The sequence below is a fragment of the Babesia bigemina genome (genome assembly GCF_000981445.1).
Source record: "Babesia bigemina genome assembly Bbig001, chromosome : IV".
In the NCBI taxonomy this organism is placed as follows: Eukaryota; Apicomplexa; class Aconoidasida; order Piroplasmida; family Babesiidae; genus Babesia; species Babesia bigemina.
In genome coordinates this window covers 699188-722490 of record NC_027219.1, presented here as the reverse complement: position 1 = coordinate 722490, position 23303 = coordinate 699188, and the positions used below count along the sequence as shown (strand labels likewise).

General features: G+C 56.4%; 9 protein-coding genes across 9 annotated transcripts; 3 read left to right on the top strand and 6 right to left on the bottom strand.

The window, feature by feature from the left end:
* Positions 1-365: 365 nt before the first annotated feature.
* Positions 366-663, top strand: BBBOND_0403310 (hypothetical protein; the record flags this gene model as incomplete). Its single annotated transcript, XM_012914575.1, has 2 exons — positions 366-407; positions 442-663. The coding sequence occupies 2 exons, from the start codon at positions 366-368 to the stop codon at positions 661-663; spliced, it is 264 nt and encodes an 87-aa protein (XP_012770029.1).
* A 220-nt stretch (positions 664-883) lies between these two features.
* Positions 884-2188, top strand: BBBOND_0403300 (polynucleotide kinase 3'-phosphatase, putative; the record flags this gene model as incomplete). The annotated part of the gene is made up of 5 exons (XM_012914574.1): positions 884-965; positions 1003-1029; positions 1068-1095; positions 1136-1164; positions 1257-2188. The coding sequence occupies 5 exons, from the start codon at positions 884-886 to the stop codon at positions 2186-2188; spliced, it is 1098 nt and encodes a 365-aa protein (XP_012770028.1).
* Positions 2189-2280: 92 nt separating this feature from the next.
* BBBOND_0403290 (hypothetical protein, conserved) lies at positions 2281-10059 on the bottom strand (the record flags this gene model as incomplete). The annotated part of the gene is made up of 1 exon (XM_012914573.1): positions 2281-10059. One exon carries the CDS (start codon positions 10057-10059, stop codon positions 2281-2283), a length of 7779 nt encoding a protein of 2592 aa, XP_012770027.1.
* Positions 10060-10724: 665 nt separating this feature from the next.
* On the bottom strand, positions 10725-11531 carry BBBOND_0403280 (cytochrome c oxidase subunit 2a, putative; the record flags this gene model as incomplete). The annotated part of the gene is made up of 1 exon (XM_012914572.1): positions 10725-11531. One exon carries the CDS (start codon positions 11529-11531, stop codon positions 10725-10727), a length of 807 nt encoding a protein of 268 aa, XP_012770026.1.
* Positions 11532-12229: 698 nt separating this feature from the next.
* On the bottom strand, positions 12230-13112 carry BBBOND_0403270 (hypothetical protein, conserved; the record flags this gene model as incomplete). The annotated part of the gene is made up of 5 exons (XM_012914571.1): positions 12230-12406; positions 12444-12497; positions 12538-12857; positions 12894-12951; positions 12993-13112. The coding sequence occupies 5 exons, from the start codon at positions 13110-13112 to the stop codon at positions 12230-12232; spliced, it is 729 nt and encodes a 242-aa protein (XP_012770025.1).
* A 417-nt stretch (positions 13113-13529) lies between these two features.
* BBBOND_0403260 (hypothetical protein) lies at positions 13530-14315 on the bottom strand (the record flags this gene model as incomplete). Its single annotated transcript, XM_012914570.1, is given in 7 exon segments — positions 13530-13665; positions 13703-13790; positions 13807-13872; positions 13988-14032; positions 14068-14130; positions 14164-14230; positions 14292-14315. 7 exon segments carry the CDS (start codon positions 14313-14315, stop codon positions 13530-13532), a joined length of 489 nt encoding a protein of 162 aa, XP_012770024.1.
* Positions 14316-14446: 131 nt separating this feature from the next.
* Positions 14447-17089, bottom strand: BBBOND_0403250 (hypothetical protein, conserved; the record flags this gene model as incomplete). Its single annotated transcript, XM_012914569.1, has 1 exon — positions 14447-17089. The coding sequence occupies one exon, from the start codon at positions 17087-17089 to the stop codon at positions 14447-14449; it is 2643 nt and encodes an 880-aa protein (XP_012770023.1).
* A 400-nt stretch (positions 17090-17489) lies between these two features.
* On the bottom strand, positions 17490-20078 carry BBBOND_0403240 (Sec 24 protein transport protein, putative; the record flags this gene model as incomplete). The annotated part of the gene is made up of 3 exons (XM_012914568.1): positions 17490-19154; positions 19191-19259; positions 19296-20078. The coding sequence occupies 3 exons, from the start codon at positions 20076-20078 to the stop codon at positions 17490-17492; spliced, it is 2517 nt and encodes an 838-aa protein (XP_012770022.1).
* An 834-nt stretch (positions 20079-20912) lies between these two features.
* Positions 20913-22925, top strand: BBBOND_0403230 (skb1 methyltransferase family protein, putative; the record flags this gene model as incomplete). The annotated part of the gene is made up of 1 exon (XM_012914567.1): positions 20913-22925. The coding sequence occupies one exon, from the start codon at positions 20913-20915 to the stop codon at positions 22923-22925; it is 2013 nt and encodes a 670-aa protein (XP_012770021.1).
* Positions 22926-23303: the final 378 nt, after the last annotated feature.

Here is a 23303-nt window from a genome sequence, read left to right as displayed (position 1 = left end):
TATACCCGTAATACGCCGACTACAAACACCCGAAAGCTCCTGGCATGGATTTTAGCACTGCTACAATCGATTAGAGCACATAAACGGTCGATCGCCAGTCACATATAGTCGCCACAAACAATGACACACCTGGCGTCGACATCTTACACATACGGCTTAAAGGCCGATTAGCGATGACACATAATCACTAATGGGCGTTTATGACAGCATAAAACTGCAACGACCCACAGGGTTGACTGATAAGTATGGATGACGGTGAACGGTACTACCACGGAGCTCTCTATGGTGGTCGATGCATAGAGATCTGGTCGAGCGAGATTCCATTTTTGCCCCCGAAATACTACACATACGGTATTCTAGACACCATGGTGTCGGAATACTTCGAATACCCTCCGCAGTGGAAGCAGGTAGGAAAATAGTGTTGCATCTACACCGACGCAGCATGATGGTGTCCTCTACCAGCGCTACGGCGATCCGAAGCCATCTTCCAAGCTGGCCATGTTTGACATGGACAATACTCTAATGTTGACGCCAAGCACGCTAGTTCCGGACTTAGTAAAGGGCTGTAAACCGTGGATTAACAAGCCAGCCATCCCCAACGACTTCATCCTCTACAACACAAATGTGAAACAGAAATTGCAACAGGAACTCGCAGACGGGTGAGTAAAACTCTGTGCCAGGCGCGTCGTTGCCGCTTTCGCGATAGTAGAGTCTCTGTCTACATATTCTGTACTTATAGTCCTTTTTGCAATCTTACATGACAGCCCGGGACACCGAAAACGCAACACAATTGTTTCATACTGTATATTGACAGGTACACGAAAAGAATTCCTAAACATTATGTCCTACAGTTTGCGATTCCGTGTTTTCCTCGCTTTTCTTAATGCAGCTCAGCAAGGCCATCGTCATCTGCTCCAACCAGAGTCAGCTTTTCGAGGTTCCCAGGGTGTCAAAACTCATTTTCGGTACGTAAACGCCAATTGATCCCTTAAATACCTTCAGCGAGAATCCAACTGCTCCTCAATGAGCGTAGGTGGCATAACTATTAAGCGCAAATCATGCCACAGTCGACATCCCCTTGTACATCCTGCTAGGGTTAGTCCGATGTGTTACAAATGTTTACACCACGGTGCAGATTCAGAAGAGATTTGTCCAGAAAACCAGGTGTGTGTTCGTGCGCAGCAGTGAACTCGAATCTTTCCGTCAACTCCCCGCTCGGCCAACCCCGCTTGTACGACGGTTTCATGATGCAACAGGGCCCGGAATGCTCACCTTCTACGAACAACACCTCAACGAGGGCATCGAGGTCGACCGTGCGAATTCCTTCTACGTGGGAGACGCAGCTGGGAGGGTTTGGACTGATGAGCTACTTGATGCCCACTGTGAGCGTGTGATGGCTTTGCTGAAGGCTGAGGACTTCAGCAACAGGAGCTATGTACGCAAGGACCGCTATTTTAACGATGAGCCGGTGGATGCAAACGCCATTATCGCAAAATTGAAACCAGCGAGCTTGAGGAACAAGTTCGAAGCCGACTTTTCAGACTGCGACCTCAAGTATGCGCTCAACAACAATGTCGGATTCTACACGCCGGAAGAATACTTCGCGAACCACCCGAGCATGCCTCTAACTGTCGACTTCGACCCAAAGAAGGTTGGTACAAACCCGGCACCTTTGGACGTTACCGGCGGCATGGTGATCCTAGTTGGTCCGCCGTCGGGTGGTAAAACCTTCTTGTGCAAGAACAAATTTGCGTCATTTACGCGCATAAACGAGGACGAGTTGAGAACCCGGGATGCCGGTGTGCGCGCTGCCAGGGAATGCCTGCAGAGGGGTGAAAATGTCATCATCGACGGGGCCAACGCCATTCCGGAGAAGCGCCGCGATTACATAGCCGTGAGTCGCGCCGCAGGAGTCAGCTGTACTGTCGTATTTCTGGACGTTTCTGTGAATTTCTCACTCCACTTTTTCCGGTACCGCAAGGTAAGCTGCGACGTTGGCACGCAATTCACCCCTCCCCAGATCGTGGAGCCGCAGGAGTATGCGCATCTTTCGCAAAACGTTGTACGCACTTACTTCAAGCAGATGCAGCCTCCGGACGAGTCGGAGGGTTTCGACAGGCTGCTGCGCATCACCGACGAAACGTTCCCAGTACAGCACACGCCGGTGTCACAAATGCATCTGCCATAAAACTCGGGCAGCTGTTCGCCTCCGAGGGGAGCGTCTTGACCGTGCACGGCAACAGAGAAGGGTATACGAACTAATGTTATACATGTTGTCAATTAGTAGTTGTAAGTAGCGGCATCACGCCATTGGACGAGGAGCTCGACGACGGCGTCGCGCTCTTTTACGTTCTTGCACTTAATAGGGAGAGCGAACCCATCGGGGAAGTCCTCGGTCGCGGAACCCAGAATGCAGAAGCAGTTGTTGTTGTTGACCTTGCGCGGCTCCTTGGCGTTGGCGGCTTCCAGGGTGGGGTGACGAAGGCCACGCGCAATGTTGCGGATGCAGCGGATCGCAATACGGTACGGGTACTCTTCCTCCTCGGGGCCCCACTCCAGGTAGTTGAGGTCCTGGCTCGAACGCCACCGAATGCCGACGCGAGTGGTACTGTCGCGGATGTAACCCTTTACGCGGCCGCCGGTACGTAGCGACTGCTTCACGGGCTCTGGCAGGTCGTGGATACCGTGCGGGTACGGGTCCACGTTCCACTCACTGAGGGCGATGTCGAAATGGCCAGTCGACTCCAGAGTGCGTTCTTCGCTCGAAGCGAGGGCATTCACGAGGGTCTGGCAACGGGTGTAGAAGGTCTTTTCTTCAGGCTTCTTCTTGGGCAGCGCAGACACCACGTCGCGGTACCTCTTCACCATCTCCCTGGAGAGCAGGTTGTTGCGCACCTCGACAGGGGCGGTGAAAACGTTCTCCAAGAGCACGGTCATCAGCGTGATCACGTCAATGGCACTGGGGAAGTTGGTAAGGTACGTGTTTCCAATCGCAGAGAAGTTGTTGACAATGAGCGCCTCATTGCCCAGACCCTGGGACAGGAAGTAGGCGATGACGCTGAACAAAATCTTCTGCAGCCGGGCCATTTTCTGCGCCTGTTCATTGGCGCCACAGACACAGACGATGCCCAAAAGGGTATCGATGTCCTCCTTCTCCATGCCAATGTTCTCCCATGCCGGCGCAGCGCCAGCCTCCTTACCTTCGGTCAGCTGCAGCATACCCAGGATCAAACGCAGGGACTCGATCAGAATAACCGGGTGTTGTTGGGTCTTGCGGGAGACTGCAATCGTGGCGGCCAGACCATCCTGGCTGCAGAAGAGGTATACCATCTCGGCGCAGTTCACCAGCTTCCTGAGGCAACGGAGACTCGCGATCAAAATGTCGTTCATCTCGGGGGTGTGCTCCTCGAACGTCAGGTTGGCAACCAGCAGGCTGAACACGTCCAGTTCAAGCAACTTCCGGGCACCAGCGGGGTTGCCGGCCTGAATGGCCAGGAGGTTGATGCCGAGGGTCAGCGTAACCAGGTCATAGCTCACACGACGCATGGTCTGGATGCACATCTCTGCACCTCCACTTTCCAAGAAGGTATTGCTGTTGTCGGGGAGACGGCACAGCGAGGCCAAGATGTCGAACAACAGCAACGCAACCTTGCTGTCTTGGCGGTCCTGCGCCAAAACCTTCAAGACGGGCGGCAGCACCACGGAGAACTTGCGCATGTTCTCTTCTCTGTTGTCCATCACAAGGTTGGACAGGGTCTGCAAACCGGTCTTGAGCTGCGCGTCCGAGAACGACGGTTCCAGGTCAGCCAACCAGGCGCGGAAACTGTCCTCAATCCCAGCACTCAGGAACAGGGCCACGTTGCTGGCGTAGAGCGCGAGGTTGGAAATGGCCTTGAACAGGGACTCAATGCAACGGATGGCGAAACCCTGGTTGGAACCAGCGTAAGCACGCAGGCAACGCACCAGAGCCTCCGGAGCGCCCAACTTACCGTACGTGCCCTTGAGGTTGTCGTTCTTGTAAAGCATGTTACACAGCAGGATACTGGCACCGTTGGTGATTTCGTGCGACTCGGCGTACTCACGCAGAATGCGGACGTTCAACTCCGGACCCTTCAACTGCAAGAAGCGGTCCGTGGCCTGGCGATGGCCGATGCAAGCGTTGGCAAGCGCGAGGCAGGTGTTCGTGATGATGGCGTTTGGTGAATCCGGGTTGCCCACGTGGCGCTCCATCAGATGCACGATGCCGTCCAGCAGGCCCAGTTCACAAATCTGGGTCTTGATTTGCTTGACCACGGCCATACTACCGACAAGGAAGAGAGCGTCGGGAATCAGGTTCACATCTTCCGTCGTCGCAAGGATCTGCTTGATGCGCGCAACCATGTTGCACTTCAACATAATGTCGAGGTGGCCCTCCGCCACGATCTTGCGCAGCGTGCGGAAGGTCTGGCGCAGCAGACGGGGCGTCTCATATTTGTGCTGGTCGTACGCGTCCCAGACATCAACCACGGTATTGATGACGTCAGACTTCAGGTAAATGCGGCGGTTCACGGCCGAGCGTTCGACGAGCAACAGCGCGTTGATAAGCACAACCTCGGCGATGTTGTCAGACCCTTCAGAAGTGGCTGGGACAATCATTCCGTTGCCGGAGTGCACGCGTTTCAGGTAATCTCCAATCTGCTTCACACTGTTCGGACGAGTAAGAATCTTGGCGACGAAAACTGGGTGCAAGCATCCCGCGCACAGCGCCGCCGAAATCGAGTTGCTGATGTTGAGGTGGGTCTGCTTGCTCAACGAATCCATCTGCGTCTCCAGCACGCCGTTGTCGGTGAGGTACTGGCAGTTGTCTACTACGCTGTACAGCAATTCGAACGCCATAGAACCGTAGATGAAGTCTTTGCCGTTGTCTTCCTCGTATGCCAAAACCTTGTTGTTGTACGCGGTCATGGTCTTCAGCAGGAAGTTCGCGTCGTCCGCAAGCTCCATGGCTTGAGCAATCGAAATGGTCTGGCCTTCGCTCTTACGCTCTTCCAACATCAGGTAGATGCTCTTGCAATTCCTGATCTTCGGTTGGTCGGCAGCGATGCCCTTCAGGATCTGCAACACACGGGACTCCAGTTCCTTGTTACCAGCATCCTTGGCCTTCATCTGGAGGTTGTGCAACTGGTTCATGACGGGCTCCATGCCACCCAGCACGCGGCCAACACCCTCGATCTTAACGGCGTCCAACAACAGGTCGCAGAAAGCGTTGCTGCAGTCCGGATCGTTCGTCAATAAGTCTGAGCCGTTCTCAATCAGCTTAGGCAGCGCTTCCTTCAGCACCAGGACGGCACTGGCGGGAGCACCATTGACGCATGACTGAAGGGATTGCAACACCGTCAGCACAGTTGCCTTGTCGAACAGGGAGCGGTCGTCCAAAAGATCCGCCAACACCTTGATGGCGCCCATCTTGTTCAGCTGCTGCATGTTGTCCTTGTTCTCGGGGTCGGCCAGTATCGCGCCAGCAAGCAGGCGAGCGTACGCTGCAAGCGTTGCAGGGTTGCGCTCGATGACGCCTGCGTTCATCATCTGGACCACGTTCTCCATCAACCTGTGAGCATCCTTAGTCTCCAGGCTGCCCAACACCCTAGCGACCATCTCCATGTAGGCCAACTTGCGCTGGTGGGAGACGTCCCCAAGGCAGACACGCTCGGCAGCGGACATGGCCGCGGCCACCGCCGCCTTGTCGGCTTGGTACGAACCTCCACCAACAAGCTCCCCAATGAGTTGCATGGCAGGGATGACCACATTGTCCGCATTCTTGTGGTTGATCATCAGGTTGCTCGCGATGGATATCATGTCCGCGTTGTTCTGCTGGCAAACACTGTAGATCAGCTGGCTGCCCGAATTCTGCGCCGAGTTCTCGGTTGCAGGGGACTTGGAAAGGTGGTTCAAGAACTCCAAAATCGCGTGGCACACTTCAGCGTTGCCCTGGTAGCGGTCAAGCAGTTCGATGGAGCGCGGGAGCACCGTCTCACACTCCGCCTGCATCAGGTCCGTCACGTACGGGTTTACTGCACAGCACGTGAAGACGCGGTACGCGTGGCACAAGAACTTCACATTGCTCGCACCGTACTCCGAATTCAACACGGAGATGATCTGCTGCAGGTTGCTGGAGTTGGCAACCGCCCATGCACCGAACTGGTCTTCGAAGTCCTCGATGACGGAGTCACACAGACGACGTGACACCAAAGTGGCGTTGGCCACCAGGTTCTTGTTGTCAGCGGCGTAAGCAATGCAGGTGTTGAGCGCTCCCAAAAACTCTTCGGTCTCAGCAAGGGCATCCGCACGGTTCTCAAGCGGGGACAGCAGGTACATCGCGAGACGGATGCACATGGAATCAACCTGCTGGGCCATATCGTCCTGCTGCACCTTCACAGTGTCGATGACGGATCTCATCAAGGCGCGGATCTGGGCCTCAGCTCCGAGGAAACCGAACAATTCACCACCGGCAGCGGCGATCTCTTCGTCGTCGATGTGGATCATCATCACATCGCTCACGATTTCCATGACACCGGAGCTCTTCAGCGCCTGCTTGGTCTCCTGGTTCGCGAGGTTCAGCAGCAGCCTGAGGATAGGCAGAACAGTCGTGCCAACGTTCTTGTTCTCCTTCAGCGCACGAGTGATGTTGGACAGCACTGCAGGGATGTCCTTGCGGCCGTTGCCGACATTCTTGCCGTAGCAATTAAGACATGACGCCGACAGAGCAACGATCTTGGGGTCCTCAGGGTGCACCTCAATCTTGTGGAAGAGCACAGGGATGGTGTTGGTCTTGGTGGCGAAGTAGTTCAACAACACGTCGCTGTTGACCTTAAGCAGCTCCGAAATAGCCTTCAACGCGTTCAGCGCAACCTCGTTGTTGTCGCTGTTAACCAGGCTGACGAGGTTGTTGGTCAGTTTCACGAAGTCGGGGCTCTCAACCAAGGACTTCACGCGCGCCTCCGTAATGCACATGGAAGCAAGGCACCTGCATATGCTGCGGATGACGTTCGGGCACCCCTGGAACATGGTGAAGCCGCGGCAAACCTTGGCGAGGACATCGTTCTGCAACGCCTCTTCGACGTTGGCGCGGTTGTGCAGGAAAAGCAGGGTCATGCCGTCAAGCGCGGCGCAAGCACCGTCCTCCACCATCGTCGTTACAGGCGACTCCAGGCTCTGGTAAACCGTCAGAGACGTCAAGTGGGACTGCTGCTTCGTCATGGCGATGAGACCGTTGCGGTTCTGGCCCATGTTGAAGTTGGCCTGCGCCACCTCGAACAATATACCATCGACCAGGTCCTTTCCGGCCAGGTCGCCCGGCTCGACAACCTGGACCTTGGCGGCGAGCGCCTTGTTCTTCAATGTCCACGTGCACGCCTTCGTGAGAGCCTCGGGCACTCCCAGGCGGGCGGCAATGCGGATGCACTCCTTGGCAACCAGCAACTGGTTCATAGACATCAACGCAGTGTGCACGGCAACGATGTCGTTCGTTTCCTGGCCCTTGGCCATGTCGATTAACAGCTGGGTAAGCTCGGCCTCGAACGCCTCCGGAGGCATGATCATGGTCATCAAGACACCGACCATCGCCTTCAGCTTCCTGGACTTCTTGTGGGTGCGGTTGAGGGCGCGCAGCAGCTGGTAGCAGTTGCACTGCTTCAGGCACTCGAGGGCGCGGTAGTCCATCTTGGCGCACGCCAGCAAGAAGCCGACACCGGCAATCTGGCACGGGAGGTACATGGGGATCTTAATCAGGTACCCAACAACGCCGACGATGGCGCCAGTGGAAATCAAAGCCTCAATGCCGTTCTTGCCCGTAACTTGCACGAAGTCGTGCAGGGCCTCGATGCACTGGGTCTCGGCGTTCTTGATGTCCACGTGTTTCCGCATGACACGGTTGATGCTCTCCACGACCGTAGTGCACTCCTCGGGGCTGTAGGTGCGCTCCACCGAGCACATCTGGCGCAGCGCGCCAGTGCAGTGCAGCAAGAAGTTGTCGTCGGCACCCTCGAGGTCAATCACACGCTTCACCTGAGGCAGGCAGGCCAAGTCGCACACCTTTTGGATCATGGCGACACACTCGGCCGCATCTTCGCTCGCCACCACGGCGGACTGCATGGCGGCCTTCGTCAGCTTGGAACGGCCCTCGAAGTTGGAGCTCTCCACCCACGTGCTCACAGACTTCATGATCTCCTTGGGCATACCCGAAGAAAGGATGCTGGGTCGCAGACGTGCGATGCGAGACAACCCAGTCACCGCGGCGATCTTGGCGTACGCGCCATCGGGGTTGTCCCTGGAAGTCTGGAGGGACAGGCTGAGACCTTTCATGGTGCGCTGGACGTCCTCCTCGGTGGACAGGATTTCTAGCACTTTCACCGCGGAACTGGTGATGGCCTCGATCTCCTGGTGCTCCAACATCAGCTGGAGGATGATGTCGATGATCGACTCCTCGCCCGTCGTCATGTACTGGTGTGCCTCGGGAGTGCACGCGAAGGTGAGCAGCAACGCCAGCACCTCCAGGCAGTACTTGTCGCTGCGGTAGTGCGCAGCCATCGACATGGCTATACCCTGGAGCCCTCCATACTCGTACACTAGCGAAAGGTCCTTTACTTGGCTCGAGAAACGGTTCAGCACCTGGATGATGTTGAGGTGCAGGGGCAGGTTCTCGGAATGGTACTGGCAGCAAGTGCACATGATCTCGACAACCTTGTTAGAAATAAACGCAGGCTGCAGCTCGTCCTTCTGGGACGCTGCGGCGACGAACGCCATCAGCGAAGAGGCCACATCCTCCTTGTCCGACAGCTGGTACAGGATGGGCAGCGCCACGGCAACGGCGTCCGTCTTCAAGTAGGCGGCAGGGCCGGCCTGGAGCAACTGAGCCAGAGCATCGCCGATGCTCGCAATGCACGAGGGGTACTCCATGCAGACCTGCATCGCAGCCACAAGGTTGTCCACACCACCCTTGTTGACCACCTCCTCGCAGTAGCTGCGGTTAGCCGCAACAGAACCCAGAATGCGCGCCGCCACCGAAATCACGTTCACCATGACTTCCTTGTGGGTTTCCATCTGTGACACGGCGTTTTTGATCAGGTCCACCATGAGACCCAAAGCGCCATCCTTCGCCAGCTGCTCTCCCACAGAAGAAATGTATGACAGCGAGCGCAGGGTGTCAACCGCAGCTTTGTGCTCGGGGGAGCCGGCAGCGCATTTTTGAATGTCCTGAAGGCTCTGTTTTAGGGAAGCCGTGCTCACGAGTGACTTCACGATGTCGCTACCATGGCTCAAAACAATCTTCGACGTCTTGAACTTCTCAATCACCTGGATCACGGGGTCAAGGCTCGACTGATCAACCATCTTTGCCGCAGCAACCGCAGTAGCAGCCTTCATGGACCTCTCTACGACGCCGATGCTGGGCTGCTCCGTGGGCAGCAGCAGACACAGCTGCAGCAGCACGGCCATACCCTCATGTTGCTTCATCTTGGCGGGCCCTGACGAGCTCGCGCAGATAGCGGACAGGCAAACAAGCGCTCTGGTGGCAACGGGAACGGGCATGGACTCCTTGTTCCGCACCGACTTGCAAATGGTGCCCGTGAGAGAAGCGCCGCCATCGGCGAGGGAATTGGAGGCGCTGAAGCACTCAATGACGGCATAGCAGTAGCCCAACACGGTGTCGTCCTGCGGACACTGGTTGAGGATAAGCTCGACAGCCGTCATACCGCCCTCCTTCAAAAACTTCTGAGAAATCTCCGGGTTTTCGGATTCCTCCATGCAGGCCCGTGCCATGGCCTGCAAGATCTGGCTGCAGGAAAAAATGATGTCTTCGTCATCGCCGAAGTTCGAAAGCGCTGTAACAATGCTTGGTAGGACGTTGCGATTCAGCGCGTCCAACGCATTGTCCACGTGGATCTGCAGTTGGGGGTTGCAGAAGTCAGACAGGGAACGCATTCCGAACATAAGCATCTTTTTGAACTTCTGGTGCTCCTTGACTGAAGCTACAGCCTGAGCAACACCGCCGTCGGCGGTGCGACGCATCCGGGATACCGCCATCTTTCGCGAATCGACTAATATACTGGACACACCCGCAAGCAGGGTAGACTATGGGAACGCGGGACTTTGAAGGCCAAGACAGGGAACTAAAACGAGAATTCCGCCAATTTTTCGGCAGAAATCCAAATTTTCTTGGATTATATGAAATAGAGGCACGCTTTCAGATCTTATCGAGCACGCAGGAACAGCGGCGCACTTGGCGATGTGCCACGACAGGCTTCATGTGCACAGCCGCACGTCAGCGACGCTCTCAGACATTTACTGCACTAAGTTATTGTACATAACCCGTGCTATGAAGAACAACAATGCACAGTTTACGGCAACATGGCGCGACATCACCGCCTAGGCATGCCACCATAAAGCCTCCTGCGGATGGGGGTATACGCACACATAGCGTTCGCCAAATACACCGTGTGCCCGGCATACACACTTGTGAGCACAGTCAACCGACATGCGCTGACACGTATTTCTCTGCTCAAACTTAAGCAACCGAGGCGCGGCGCGCCCCCTCAAGTTTAGCCCATCAGACGGCCAAAAGCGAACATTCTAGGCGCAAAATAACACAATTAACGTGCTGTTCGATGTGTACTAATTGAAGGTTGCATCAAGCGGCAATTTGAACCGCACCCGTGGCATAATGTGCGCGAATGCCGCGGAGCGATGCATTACTCCACCAAAGGCGGGGATTCCACCTCGTAAACCCAATACCACTGGTGGCCGACCACTTTTACCGTCATAGACGTCGCCACCGCCTCGTCCATCATGTATATCATGGTGTAGCACGGCACGGCCAGACCCAGAATGATAAACGTCGGAATCCAGAAGAAACAGAACTCGGCACCCAACACGATCTTGTGGTTGCCCCAAAGGTTCATTCGACGGCGCGGGTGGAACGGAATGTTGGTCTGCGGCACTCCGAACAACTCCTCCATGGGCCGCGTCTCCTTGCCCATAATCATGGTCTCGCCATTCACTATTGTAAAACGCTGCTTCGGCACGTCAGTGTACGCATCATACCAGTGGAAGCTGTCCGTCGCGTGGGTGGGACGGAAGCGTCCGTCCGACTGAAGGTGACCGCGGGGGTCTCCGTGCTGGTGGCGCACGAAATTGTACATTCCAGTCGGCTTGCCGAATTCAATGCAGGGGAGGTCGTCTGGCTGTCCCACAGGCCTGGGCGCACCGGGTCCTGGGTATTTCCCCTTTTTATAGTTTGCATCAGCATCCTCAGTCTTCACCTGGGTAGCGGACGACTCCGTCTCGGGGGAGCGCCCGGCAGGTGCAGCATTGTGGCCACTTACCGGGTTCACAGCACCTGCACGGCTGCGTGAAGCGCTGATTAAGCGACGGGGAAGGATAAGATCCTGTTGCGATTTGTAGAGCGCTCCGATGCCACCAGAGCGGTTGACGTAGCACTGACCCACAAAGCTACGAAAACCTACTGCTCCACGCAGACTAGTTAACATGAAAGCCATTTTCACACCGCAATAGTAAATAACCTGGTCAAAACCCGCGGGGTGCTGACGCGACGGAAGCAGTGCCTGTGTACAGCCCGTTAAACCTTGGTGCAACTCGGAAACTCGAACAGTTCCGTGCTACACTTTTAATATTCCTCTGAGCTCCAGACGAATAGCAACCAGCTGGGTGCCGTATGTCGATGCGCCACAACGCGAGTCACACCGCATGGATAGCGGCACAACACTACGGTTCTGTGGCACAAAAAACAGGCGCGTACTAGAACTGATGAGCTAACGATTCGACCAAATGTTCGTTATAGATCTGGACCCGCCGAACATGATTGCGCGCGTGCCTAGTGACACCACATCCCAATGGGAGTGTTGGTAGACGCCAGTGAGCACGCTGCATATCGTTGACCATCCAATGCGCCACTTCCACTCCCTGCGCACGGTATGTGTTCTCAACGAGCGCTGCCTTATTATTCTGGTCCCACTCTATGATGCCGAGCACCTTGGCAAATCCATGCCGGATGATCTCACGAAAGCGGCAACGACGACGCGTATAACATACAAGCGTCGGAGACTTTAACGTTCCGACACCGTTACCGCAGTGACACCGGTAATGTAAATACAAAGTTAAAATGCCTGCAGCTAAATTAGGCTGTCTTAGTGTGCTAGCTATGCTACAGTGCTAGACAGATTGCGGTGCGAACCCATTAAGTGATGATGAAGACCATCATCATAAACACCACCGCAAAGAATAATGATGCGATCATGAACAGCGATTGGCGCAACGAGAGCCGCGCTGTCTTAGCTAATTTGGCAGCTTCGTTGGCTGCATGTGTCACCGTGTCCAGCTGTTTCTCCTGCTCCACGGTGTACTTAGACAGGGCCTGCGGTGCCATTAAGAGTGGAAATGTAACACCGCACCTCGTTATCCTTGACCAGCAAGTCGCGGTACCACAGCGCTTTCGATTTCATGGTCTGCATGCAACGGATGATGCGGGTAGGCGGCCAAACGTACGTCGGCTAGCTTCACCAGGTCGATACGGATTTGCTCCTCAGCGACATCGGACGACATGCGCCCCTTCTTCTTAACCTTAATGGTTGTCGGTGGCCTCTCACGGTCCTCAGCCCACTCCTCGATAAGGGCATCGAACTCTTCGTTTGTCATGTTCAGACAGCTAGCGTAGTCTGCGTCGCATGCTTCAGGAGCTGTGCCGCGGCCTGGCAACAGCATCACGTCGCGATATTGAGAAGGCGAATGGGCGGGAGAGCTGCGGAGCGATAAGACATCGACGGTCTCGCGCACAACCGCAATGCGCTTGCGAATTTCAGACGCCTCTGAGCGCATTATAGGCCATGCTAATCATAAATTACCCTCGATGCTTATAGCGGATTCGCATTTTGCAGCCATGCTCTCCAGCATCTCCACGGACTGCGAGACAGTTAGGGAGAACGGAAAATGGTTACACCCACCTGGCGCAAATGGGTCAGCTGGAGTGTGTCCGAGACGTCAAAGTCTTTGCCCAGAAGCCGCTCCTCCACGAGTGGAAGGAACCGCAGCAGGTCAATTAGTACCGCCTTGCTGCTGTCCATCCTAAGTACGACGCAGGATCATACAGGAACACGGCAGGTTGGCGATAGTGTGTGTATAGATTTTTTTTCAAGGGCGCTTACGAGACGGAATACGTCCCAGTGCGTTCAGGTAAAACTCTGTAAACAACATCACACAGCATTAACGAATCCTTCGACAACATATAACAGACGCGTGCAATAAGTCTAATATTGCAAAGTTTGTGAGCTGCGACTATCGTTTGTTATTGCGGGGGAGGGCGCGCATCCGCGACAGGGGCCGAACGGTAACGACGTCGTATACACACGCACACACAATATTTTGCGGTGGTACGATTTGAGACCAGATAACGCTTAAAATGCAACAAATATGTGTTTTTAGATGCATTTATATCAGTGAAAGCGGTAGAAGGCTGAGCTGGATTCTGCGCCCTCGCGGAGTTACTGGGTGGTCGCAGCAGAGCCCTTATGCGTAGTGTTTTGCCCATTTGCGGCGGATTCCTTTTTCAACGGTGACGGCACCGCTGCGAAGTCGCGGCCGCGCGCAAGCGCCCAGAACATACCGCACGCCAGACAGCTGCAGCAAGCATCAGCAGTGCGCCGGTGCCACCCACCTGTCGATGCACGTTGCGGTAACTGTCGCAAGATAGAGGGTGCGGGAATGCTCCCTGCAGGCTGGAGCTCCCAGGCATACGAAAAACCCTGAGAAGTGTTGAACACAAGCCAGAGCCGCGCTCACCTCGCAAGGGCATCACCAGCGTTGCGATGCCAGCAGCCGCAGTGCCTGCATAGCCATGCAACGGTGACCGTGATCTGTTTATCCCACCTAGTGCGACACATTTCGGCAGGTAGCTGTAACCTGAGCATTAGCTGAGTAGCTAATTAGGGCGTCCGCCTACCTTGTCTAAAGAGCGACGTGTTACGGTGGAGCAGAGCGTGCATGACTGAGTGACATAAGTCCACACGAAAGTTAACACACCGCGAACGGGCCCGCCAAGGGCCACTGAAAGCGATTGCAAGCATCCAAAGATGACCAATGTGCCTGGGAACATTAGCGTTGGTTCGCAGTGAAAACTACCTGCACACTGAGCATTAAACTGGCCGACGCCCGACTCGCACTTCGAATGGATCAAGAGAACACACTGAGATGCGATGTAGATTAGAATCTTGTGGAATCCCGCAACATCGGGGACCGCGACCTACCAGGAGGAGGTGGACCGCGGCCATAACGAGGGTCACCACCCAACTCGACGCAGCCGCTACTAATACAACCTTATATTTATTAAAGTTTGTGATTGGCAGCGGCTTCGCCGCAGCCGCGGGCGCGACTGTGGATGGCCAGGCCATACACACTCCGCTCAGTTATACTTGCTGCCGAAGACAGGGGGAGGGTGCTTCAGCATCATGGGATGCATAGTCGGCGGCGGCATGGGCGCTCCAACTTGTTGACTGTGAGCCTTCATTCCCATGTGTATCGGCGGCTTGGGGGGGCCGGGCTTCACCCCAGACATCTGAGGCATCAACGGCCCGTGCTTCCCCTGAGGACCAGGCATGAGCGGAATGAAATGTTTTCCAAGATGACCATGTTTGCCAGGTGGTCCGTGCATGCCTTTTGGCACCTGCTTGCCGGGGGCTCCCTGGAAACCCATCGGGCCGAGCTGCGAAGGCTGACCCTGCATCATCATGGCGTTCTGCTTCCCATGCAGACCTTGGAAACTCTTCGCGCCCAACTGAGTAGGGGGCATCTGTATGCCCATACTGCCCTGCCGAGGAGGAACGCCCGGGGCGTTAAGGCCGCCAGGCTGTCCGGGGATGTTCTGGGGGCCGACACCGCCGTGCTTCCCTTGCATATTGGGCACACCAGCCGGCTGTTTGCCCGTCGGAGTTTTAACAGGCGCGACGACTTGCTTGCCAGGCACGCCGCCCATGCCCATGTGACCGAACTGTGCCGGCATTCCCGGAGGCACGCCGGGACCCATGGGCATCATGCCTGCCATCTGCATCATCGGGAAGTTCATGCCCTTAGGGAAGTGCATAGGCATGCCGGCGAAACCTGGTTTGACAGCAGGCATCTGCATCATCACCTCAGGCGGAAGCGCCATGCCGGGGGTCTTGGCATAGCGCATGTCCATCGGCAACATCGGCACATCTCCCCCCTTATCCATGCGGTTGTGCTTCGACCTGTCCAACAGCTTCAGCGCAATAGAAGGGAACTGAGAAGTGTCCATGCTGTTTGCACATTTGGAGAGTGCGATTTCCGCGGCGTTGCTGTCGGCCGCCTCAGGTGGGGGAGAGATGCATTGCGGCGGGGTCCGGATGTCGAAGTGCAGACTCGACGCCATCTTTATCTGCTGCACGCGAAAGCTCTCAGGCATCATGGACTTGCACCTGTCGCCCGCCAGCGCATTGCGATAGTCTAAGGCGGTAATCTTCTGTACCAAGTGCCGCTGGTTGTAGCCCACCTCCGCGTACTCCTGCGCACGGGTGGCCGCCGTCGCAGCCTGGTCTTCTGCTGCATTTGCGTTGTTATTGTCCTTATTTGCCGGTTTGGTACGGCTGCGATACATATTTAAGACCTTCTCGATGTCACGCTTGGTACGATAATACTCCTCGAGGCTACGCAACTCTCGATTCACGACCACACCACATTTATCAGCTGCATCTGGGTTGTTTAACTCCAGGTACAGCTCATCTAAGCTGTACTTGTGTGATTCTTTTATTTCTCGCCAAAGCGCGCCCAGTATTGGCAGGAACCCTTTTATCAAAGCCGAGGTCACCTCCGACTCGTCCACCGTGAATGTCTTGCCATACAGGCCCTCGGCCTTCTTCAGCTGCTCTGACAAAAGTTCCAACAAACACTTTTCCATCTGCTCGATAATCTGCGATGCCCTCTTTTCGGCAGCGTCGCTATCGACCATTGGAACGTCCTTGGGCAGGGCCAACGCACCGTCCGAGCTACCCGACTGCGGCGTACCAATCGAACGGTCTGCACGAGATTCGCCGGTACGCTTGGGCGGAGTTCGTGTAGGTTTCGGCGGCTGGCTCGTTGGCCGGGGGAACCCACTCGGTTGCGCCGCAACAACGGGGAAATTCACTCCTGACACGGGGGACGGGCTTTTCATGTGAGAGCCCGGGCCCATGTCCATAGGCATCCTAGGCTTCGCCATCATCATGTTGGGCCGGCGGTTGGACATGACCATGTGAGGACTTCCTGGGGGGGGCACCTGCATGAAACCCATACCGCTGGCCGGGCCGGGCTGCACCTTCATACCCCCCATAGGCATGGCCATGGGGCCCATCTTCGGCGGGCCCATCATCTGCGACGCGTAATGCGGCGATGCCGTACCGCGGCCGGTATTTCCCATCGTGACGGCGTGCGGGTGCCTCGGGTCGGGGGTGTACCGCTGCAGGTTCTTCGGCGACACGTTGCTGGGCATGGCCGCAGGCGCCTGGTGGTTCTGGCCCATCGACGACGGCGACATGTTCGGCGCCATGCCCCTGGGCGACATGCCGGGGTGCATGCCAGGCGCCATTATACCGTGGCCCACGGACGTGGGGGACGGCACGTGCGCCATGGCGCCAGGCCCAGGTTGCAGCTGCCGGGGCGGAACGCGCTGGTGCGCCATTCCCACAGGGGAGTTGCCGGTGCTGCCACGGTACGACATGTGCGCCGGGAGGTTGGGCATGCGGTCCTGCGGCATCACGCCGCGGGGGTCCATCTGCATGGAGGTGGGCATGTACCCTGGCCCGAGCTTCCCTAGCATCTTTGGCATGTGTCCGACGGACTCCGGGTAGAGCGGCATGCGAGAAGGCGGCATCGGTGCAGTTTTGCCGCCCGGAGGCATCATCATGTTCGACGCGTTACCCCCCTTCGGATACATCCCCTGCGGCGTCACCATTTGCATCATGTAAGGGAGACCCTTCGGCATCATCTTCGTATGCAAGACCTTCCTCGTAAACGCGGGGTTGTTGCCACCCCAGGGGTCGCCGCGGCCGTCCATGGTCGACTGGAAGGTGATGCCGATGAAGACCTACGCTGCGAGGCTGGACAGCGTGGCGGCAGAAACGGATTCCTAACGACCGCTCACGTTTATATTCGACATAATACCGTTAAGCCAATTAGACCCGCAACGGAGGCGTGGGATGCCCTCAGCTTGACACACTTCCGCTGCGCGCGAACGAGCGTCAGCTCGCCCGAACAAGCTTTCACGGCGACCTCTCTAGTCGCCAAATGACACCCGGAAATATGCGTGACGCGCTCGACGTGATCATGTTCCCCGCGGCCGGTCCGCCGCAAATTGAACTGCCGACCGCGTACGCGGATGTAGGGGCGGCGGCAAAAGGCCGACGGCGGCCGCACCGAACACAAATATTATTCTACGAGGTTACATCAGCTAGTTACTAGGAGAGCTGAAAGCGGAAAGGGACGCGCAAGGTGATGGAGTTTATGAACTCGTTAAGAGTGAGCATCATCCCCGGGGTCTTGTCTTCAACCAAACATGAGAAGAATTTCGTCTCAGATTCGTCACCCTGCCTCGTTACAGACAGCGACATGTACGGGGACCTCTGCGAACGCAGCTCGCGCACAATAGTTGCCAGCCTAACAGCGGCCGGGTTCTTGCAGCTAGACATGAACGCCTCGGCCAGGTCGCAGTTCAGCGACTCCAGAGACGGGACATCGAACACCGACTGTAGCCACTGAGTTGAGACGCCCTTGCCGATCCACAGTATCATGCACTCTCCGTTCTCCAGCAGGTATGCCGACTCCTGGGTCAGCCGCGAGTGGGTGAGGTTGAGCGACGGTGGGAGCCACGAGCCCCCCCTTTCACCGCTCTCGCTGGCCACGTCAGTCACGCAGATCATGCGCGGGTAGCAGTACACCGCCAGCTCCTTTATGGGGAGGGTCTTCAGGCGCATCGAATGGTACATCCGAACGTCGGCGGGGACGTTGGCCTCGCTGAAGCACTGCGACTTGAGCAGCCCGAACACATACATAACAATCTTGCTGGTGACATCCTGCATCGACGTCAGGGTGGACATCGCGTTGGAGATGCGCCCGCACAACGTCTGCAGTTGCGTCCTGGCGTCGCTGAGCTTGCCGTTCATGGCAGTAGACAGCGCGAGCTGGGCAGCCGTCAAAACCGCGGCCTCCGGGTCCACCGACAGCAGCACCTCGCTGGCGTTGTCGCTCACTGGGATCGCGTACGTGCTCACGCGGATGCGGCGCTCCCCGCGGGAAGTGGTGTGCAGCAGCGCGCACTGGAAGTAGGCGACCTTGCTGATGACGACATTGTCCTCATGCTCGAACGTCAGCGTGAACGTTTGGTCGGCATGGCAATTGGGCAGCACCATCAAGTCCGAGCCACGGATGTGGCAATGGCCGAACCAGTTGGTGATCTTCCAACCCTTGCTGACGCGGACGCGCATCACAGACTCCCAACCGGTTTCCCTGGTGATCACGCGCCGCAGCTCCTCCGCCAGCTTAGAGTTGCCCACGTGTGTCTTGAAGGGCATGTGGTGGATGTTGCCAGCGGTCAAATCGGACAGGTGGTACAACGCACTCAGGTTCACGCTCTGGGGCGTGCAAACGAACATCTCTATCGACACCTGGGCCATCGAGACCATGATGGCGTACTCCTTGCACTTCTCAACAGGCTGTATGTTGGGCGTGCCGGACTTCGACTGGCTCAACGCGTTGGCGTTCAGCGAAAAGTCGCCGAAGTAGCTCGGAGAGCCAGTGAATAAGCAGATCTTGCCGCCGACGTGCTTCATGGCGAAGTGGGCTGCGCGCGTTGCGCTGCCCAGGCAGCTGCCGGAGACGGTGGTGTTCTTCCAGGTCGAGGGCAGCAACGAAAGCAAATTCAACAGCTCCGCCTCAGCGTCCGCGACGTTGACCAAAATGCCGCCGGGAAGAGGCAAAAACAGGTCCTCCAGGTCCGAAACAACCAGAATGTTAGGGTTGCCGTTGCTACCAGACAACTCGTAGAAGTGGACGGAGGTGTCGTACGTCATAATGCCGACCATGGTGCGGGAATCGCCGGGCAAAGCACGCTGCTTGATGAGGTCCTGCGAACTTTAAGACAACGCGCATGCAACACTAACCGAAATCGTTTGGCAGACCACCTCCACCATGCCGCTGTTGACAGCGGAAGATGACACGTCAATCACAAACTGCAACTATGTCATGGCCACGAAATCATCGCCCACCATTATGGTAGGAGCCTGCGGCGGGCGAACCATGTAGTCAGCCGACGCCAGGTGCTCCACGAGGCCGGTCTTAAGCTCGGGGGGCAGGTTTTCATCATCCCCGGAGAGGTTCGTGTAACGCATCGGGGCCTCATTGGGGACACCACAGATGTTACATGTCCAATAGCGGCGCGCACGGTCGAACGTGACGAACGGGTTAATGTACGTACGGCAACGCGTGCAGCGCGTGATGGCCTCCGACCCGGAGTTGGCTAGCGGGATCTCGGGATCGTCCTCCGACAGCGGGGCCATGGGCCTGATCACGATGCCGAGCGGAACGTGTGTCTTCTGCATCAGAGTGGCGCTCGAGGGTAGCACGTTCACCGAAGAGCGGATGAAATGCGATGGGGTATTCATCGATTTTAGGTTCTCCATTATCTCGGCGCCCGTTTTAGTCTCGGTGAAGCTGCTGGCCGCAGACGTCGAAGGGGGCGGCGTAAACTTGAAGCTCTCATGGAACACCTGGCCGGGAAGGCTGCCCTTCAGCACCTTCTCCTCCTCTACATCTTCCTTCGGCTTCACGTTCGTGGGAGGCATGGGCGGCGGGGCAATTACCGGCGACGGCTGAGCCTGCTCCGGAGCCGCAGGGGGGGGAGTCGAGGCGGGCGGCACGCTCGTGCCGAACGGGCTGGACTTCACATCCTCGCCGTGCACGGGGTACTTCGGGCCACTCCCGCCGAACGGGTCGCTGATGCCGGTCGTACCGGGGTACGGCGGCTGGTAAGGGCCTCTGTGGTCAGACATGGTAACCCAAAGCCAAGGTGGCGCCACTAACACAACAGCACACAGCCAAACGCATAACTGGCTAACGCTGCGCGCAAGTGACACGGTAAAACGCGTGCCGTGCCGCTGCTCAGGCGCGAACCTCTGCGACGCAGACTGCTCCGCAGCGCAACCACACGATCACAATCAAGGTTCCCCCGCAATAATGCCAAAGGAAACCTCCGCGGTAATTGGGAAGAGCGAAACAATAAGAAATTGCGAGTAGACTACGCGCCGGCGCGTCAACCAAGGCAAGTGCAAGACTCCCCCAGACGATGTACCACGACGAAACCCCGGTCCTGCGCCCATGCCGCCGCAGTACGTAACAATAACCGTAGGAGTGTTTCGCGCTTTAAAATGTGGGTGCAGGCGCTTACACACCCGGTTGGCTGCAATGGTTGGCGCAATGCCAGGGGAGGAAGGATGCAACAGCCGGACGTAGTTAGTCCAACTCAGGGCAACTATATGTGCAATAAACGTGTGTGTAGTGTAGCGGTGTAGGTACGAAAGGCGCGCTGCGTACAAAATCTTAGCGATGGGCAGTCAAAACCTCCCTCGCGTCCTCTCAGATAAGGAACGTGCCACTCTCGTGTCACACATCGATCTCACACTTGTACGTCTCCAATAGGTCGCAGAATAGAGGTGGACCGATAGCTGCAGGCGTCAAAATGCCGACACGCCGCGAGTGGCTTCGGCCCCGCGCTATAACCCGCCACGGCGCCATCCGGAACCGAGCGGCACAAGGCGAAACGCAAGCGGTTCGCAATCGCACCAATAGGGGTTAAAAGACACACGGACCCAAACTCTCTCCGTACCATGGCGTCAATGCCGAAGCCGGCCGCGCTGAGGCCACCACTGGTCTTCGGATGGAACCTCCCGAATCCGGGAACTAGCGATTTGCTCCGGGTCATCAAGATCATAGAGAGCGTGGGAATCTCATTTGTGTCCCTCAATTTGAACTCTGCGGAGGAAGGCCAACAGAATGACAACTTTGTGCCGCTGTGCGGAAGCGACCTGGTCCTCACCTACAACTACTGGAGCCAGAGGATCGTCGCGCGCATCGACAGCGTGGGAGGCGCGTTCATGTCGTACATGGAGTGGTCGGCATACCTTGGCCTCAGGGCCGTCTGTATACACTGCGAACCCATCTTCCAGCAGGCCACCACGCTCGCCGAGTCGCATGAGCTGCTTGCCAACCTCGCGCAGCGGCTCAAGGCATTCCTGCACTCGCCAAATATGCCCACGGTTTGCCTGTCATTCGCTGCGAACGACGTGTCATGGGGATACTGGAACGCAATACACGAAATGACGAATTACTCTCCGCAGCTGAAGGTCGCCATTGTCATCGACGATGATGACGCCGGGCGCCTGGCAAGATGGGTGGCAGAGCCACTCACTGCAGTCATTCTTAGGGAAAGCTCCTTCGTCAGGGTCGGGGAGACTGTGCAGCTAAAACCAGCCCTCGTGCCGCACCTGCACTTCCTGCTGCAGTACGACGTCAAGGTGATGCTGAGTGGGATGTTCAACTTTGAACCCCTCAGGAAGGCCAGCGAGCTGCGCAGCGCCGACTCGCTGGAACTGATCGCTATCAGGGACCTGGACACGCCGCCAATGCCGGGTGGCATCGGCGTCAGAGAGGCCATCACGGCGGTGAGGAAGGCATATGCAGCGATGCCGCCTCTCACTGAGGCCGAGCAGTTCAAGGAGGGATTTTGGGACATGCTCCAGGAGCCCCTGCAGCCTGTACGCGACAATTTGGAAACGGCTACGTACGAAAATTTCGAGAGGTGCACAAGGAAATACGCGCAATATGAGGCTGCGGTTAGTTTGTGGTTGAAGGACTTCATGGCGGGCGCGCTACCAGGCCAAGCAGCGCCGGGTGAGGGGGATAACGGCAATCATGAGGGACATAATGGCGTCAGGAGGCCGGTAATATACATTGTCGGAGCTGGTAGGGGGCCGCTGGTGGACTGCAGCTTGCGGGCACTGGCTGAAAACAATGTTACCGAGTTTTCCATATACGCGCTCGAAAAGAACCCGGCGACTGTATTCACACTGAAGCACAAAATTGCGACGAACGCCATAAAGGGCTGGGACAAGGTCAAGCTCATATTCCAGGATATGCGCACGTTGAAGCCTTCGGAACCGGCGGACCTCGTTCTGAGCGAACTGTTGGGATCGTTTGGTGACAACGAACTTGCGCCGGAGTGTCTAGACGGAGTACAAAACGCCTTCCAAACGCACTTCCCAGGGCATCGCGTCACGTTCATGCCGTGCACCTACGTCTCATACGCTGAGCCAATTTACGCGCCGAAGGTATGGGCCAGCCTCAACCTCACGCAAATCGAGAGGCCCTTTCAACACCCCTACACGGTGGCGCTCCACAAGTTCTGCAAAGTTGCAGAGCAGCCCAAGCCGTGCTTCAAGTTCGAGCACCCCAACAAACAAATGAAAGGGTGCTGCAGCGACACTGATGACGTGCAAGCGCTCTGCTACATGAACAACGAACACAACAACAGATATTCTTGCATGTCATTCAAGTCTACTCTGGAGTGCTTCATACACGGCTTCGCGGGATACTTCGAGTGCACGTTGTACAAGGACGTTAAAATCTCTACCGTCCCAGGAGTTATGGATGACCAGATCAGCTGGTTCCCTATGTACTTCCCGATTACGGCCCCAATTTACGTCAAGGAAGGGCAACTCGTCATGCTGCACGTCTGGAGGAAACATGACAAGCGCCGTATGTGGTACGAGTGGGCACTAACGCTACCACACGTCACAGGCGTGCATAACTCCAATGGGACATGCCACTCGATCCTCAGATGAAGCAGGTGCCGGGATTCCCTTGCGCCTAACGAACAATAGGAAAACATGTTTTGCCAAAAGGCAAATTTGTAGAAATAGTGTAATCGCACCCAATAACAGCATATAAGCAACGATTCAATGCATCCACATATTAAATCCAGAAATAAAAAACTCGTGCTAAAATAGTATTGATAGGCGTCACACTGGCGCAGATGTCAGAAATATTTTAATTACGGTTGTTGTGTAGAAGTGCCAATAACACAGATATCTTGGTAGAGCAGTAATAAACCACAACAATGACTAAAAGATGAGCACCGGTTGAAGTTTTGACTAAATGGTTCTGGGGTGGAATGTAATGCCGTAAAAGCGCTGTGCAAGTTTAACCAATCGTCATTGGCT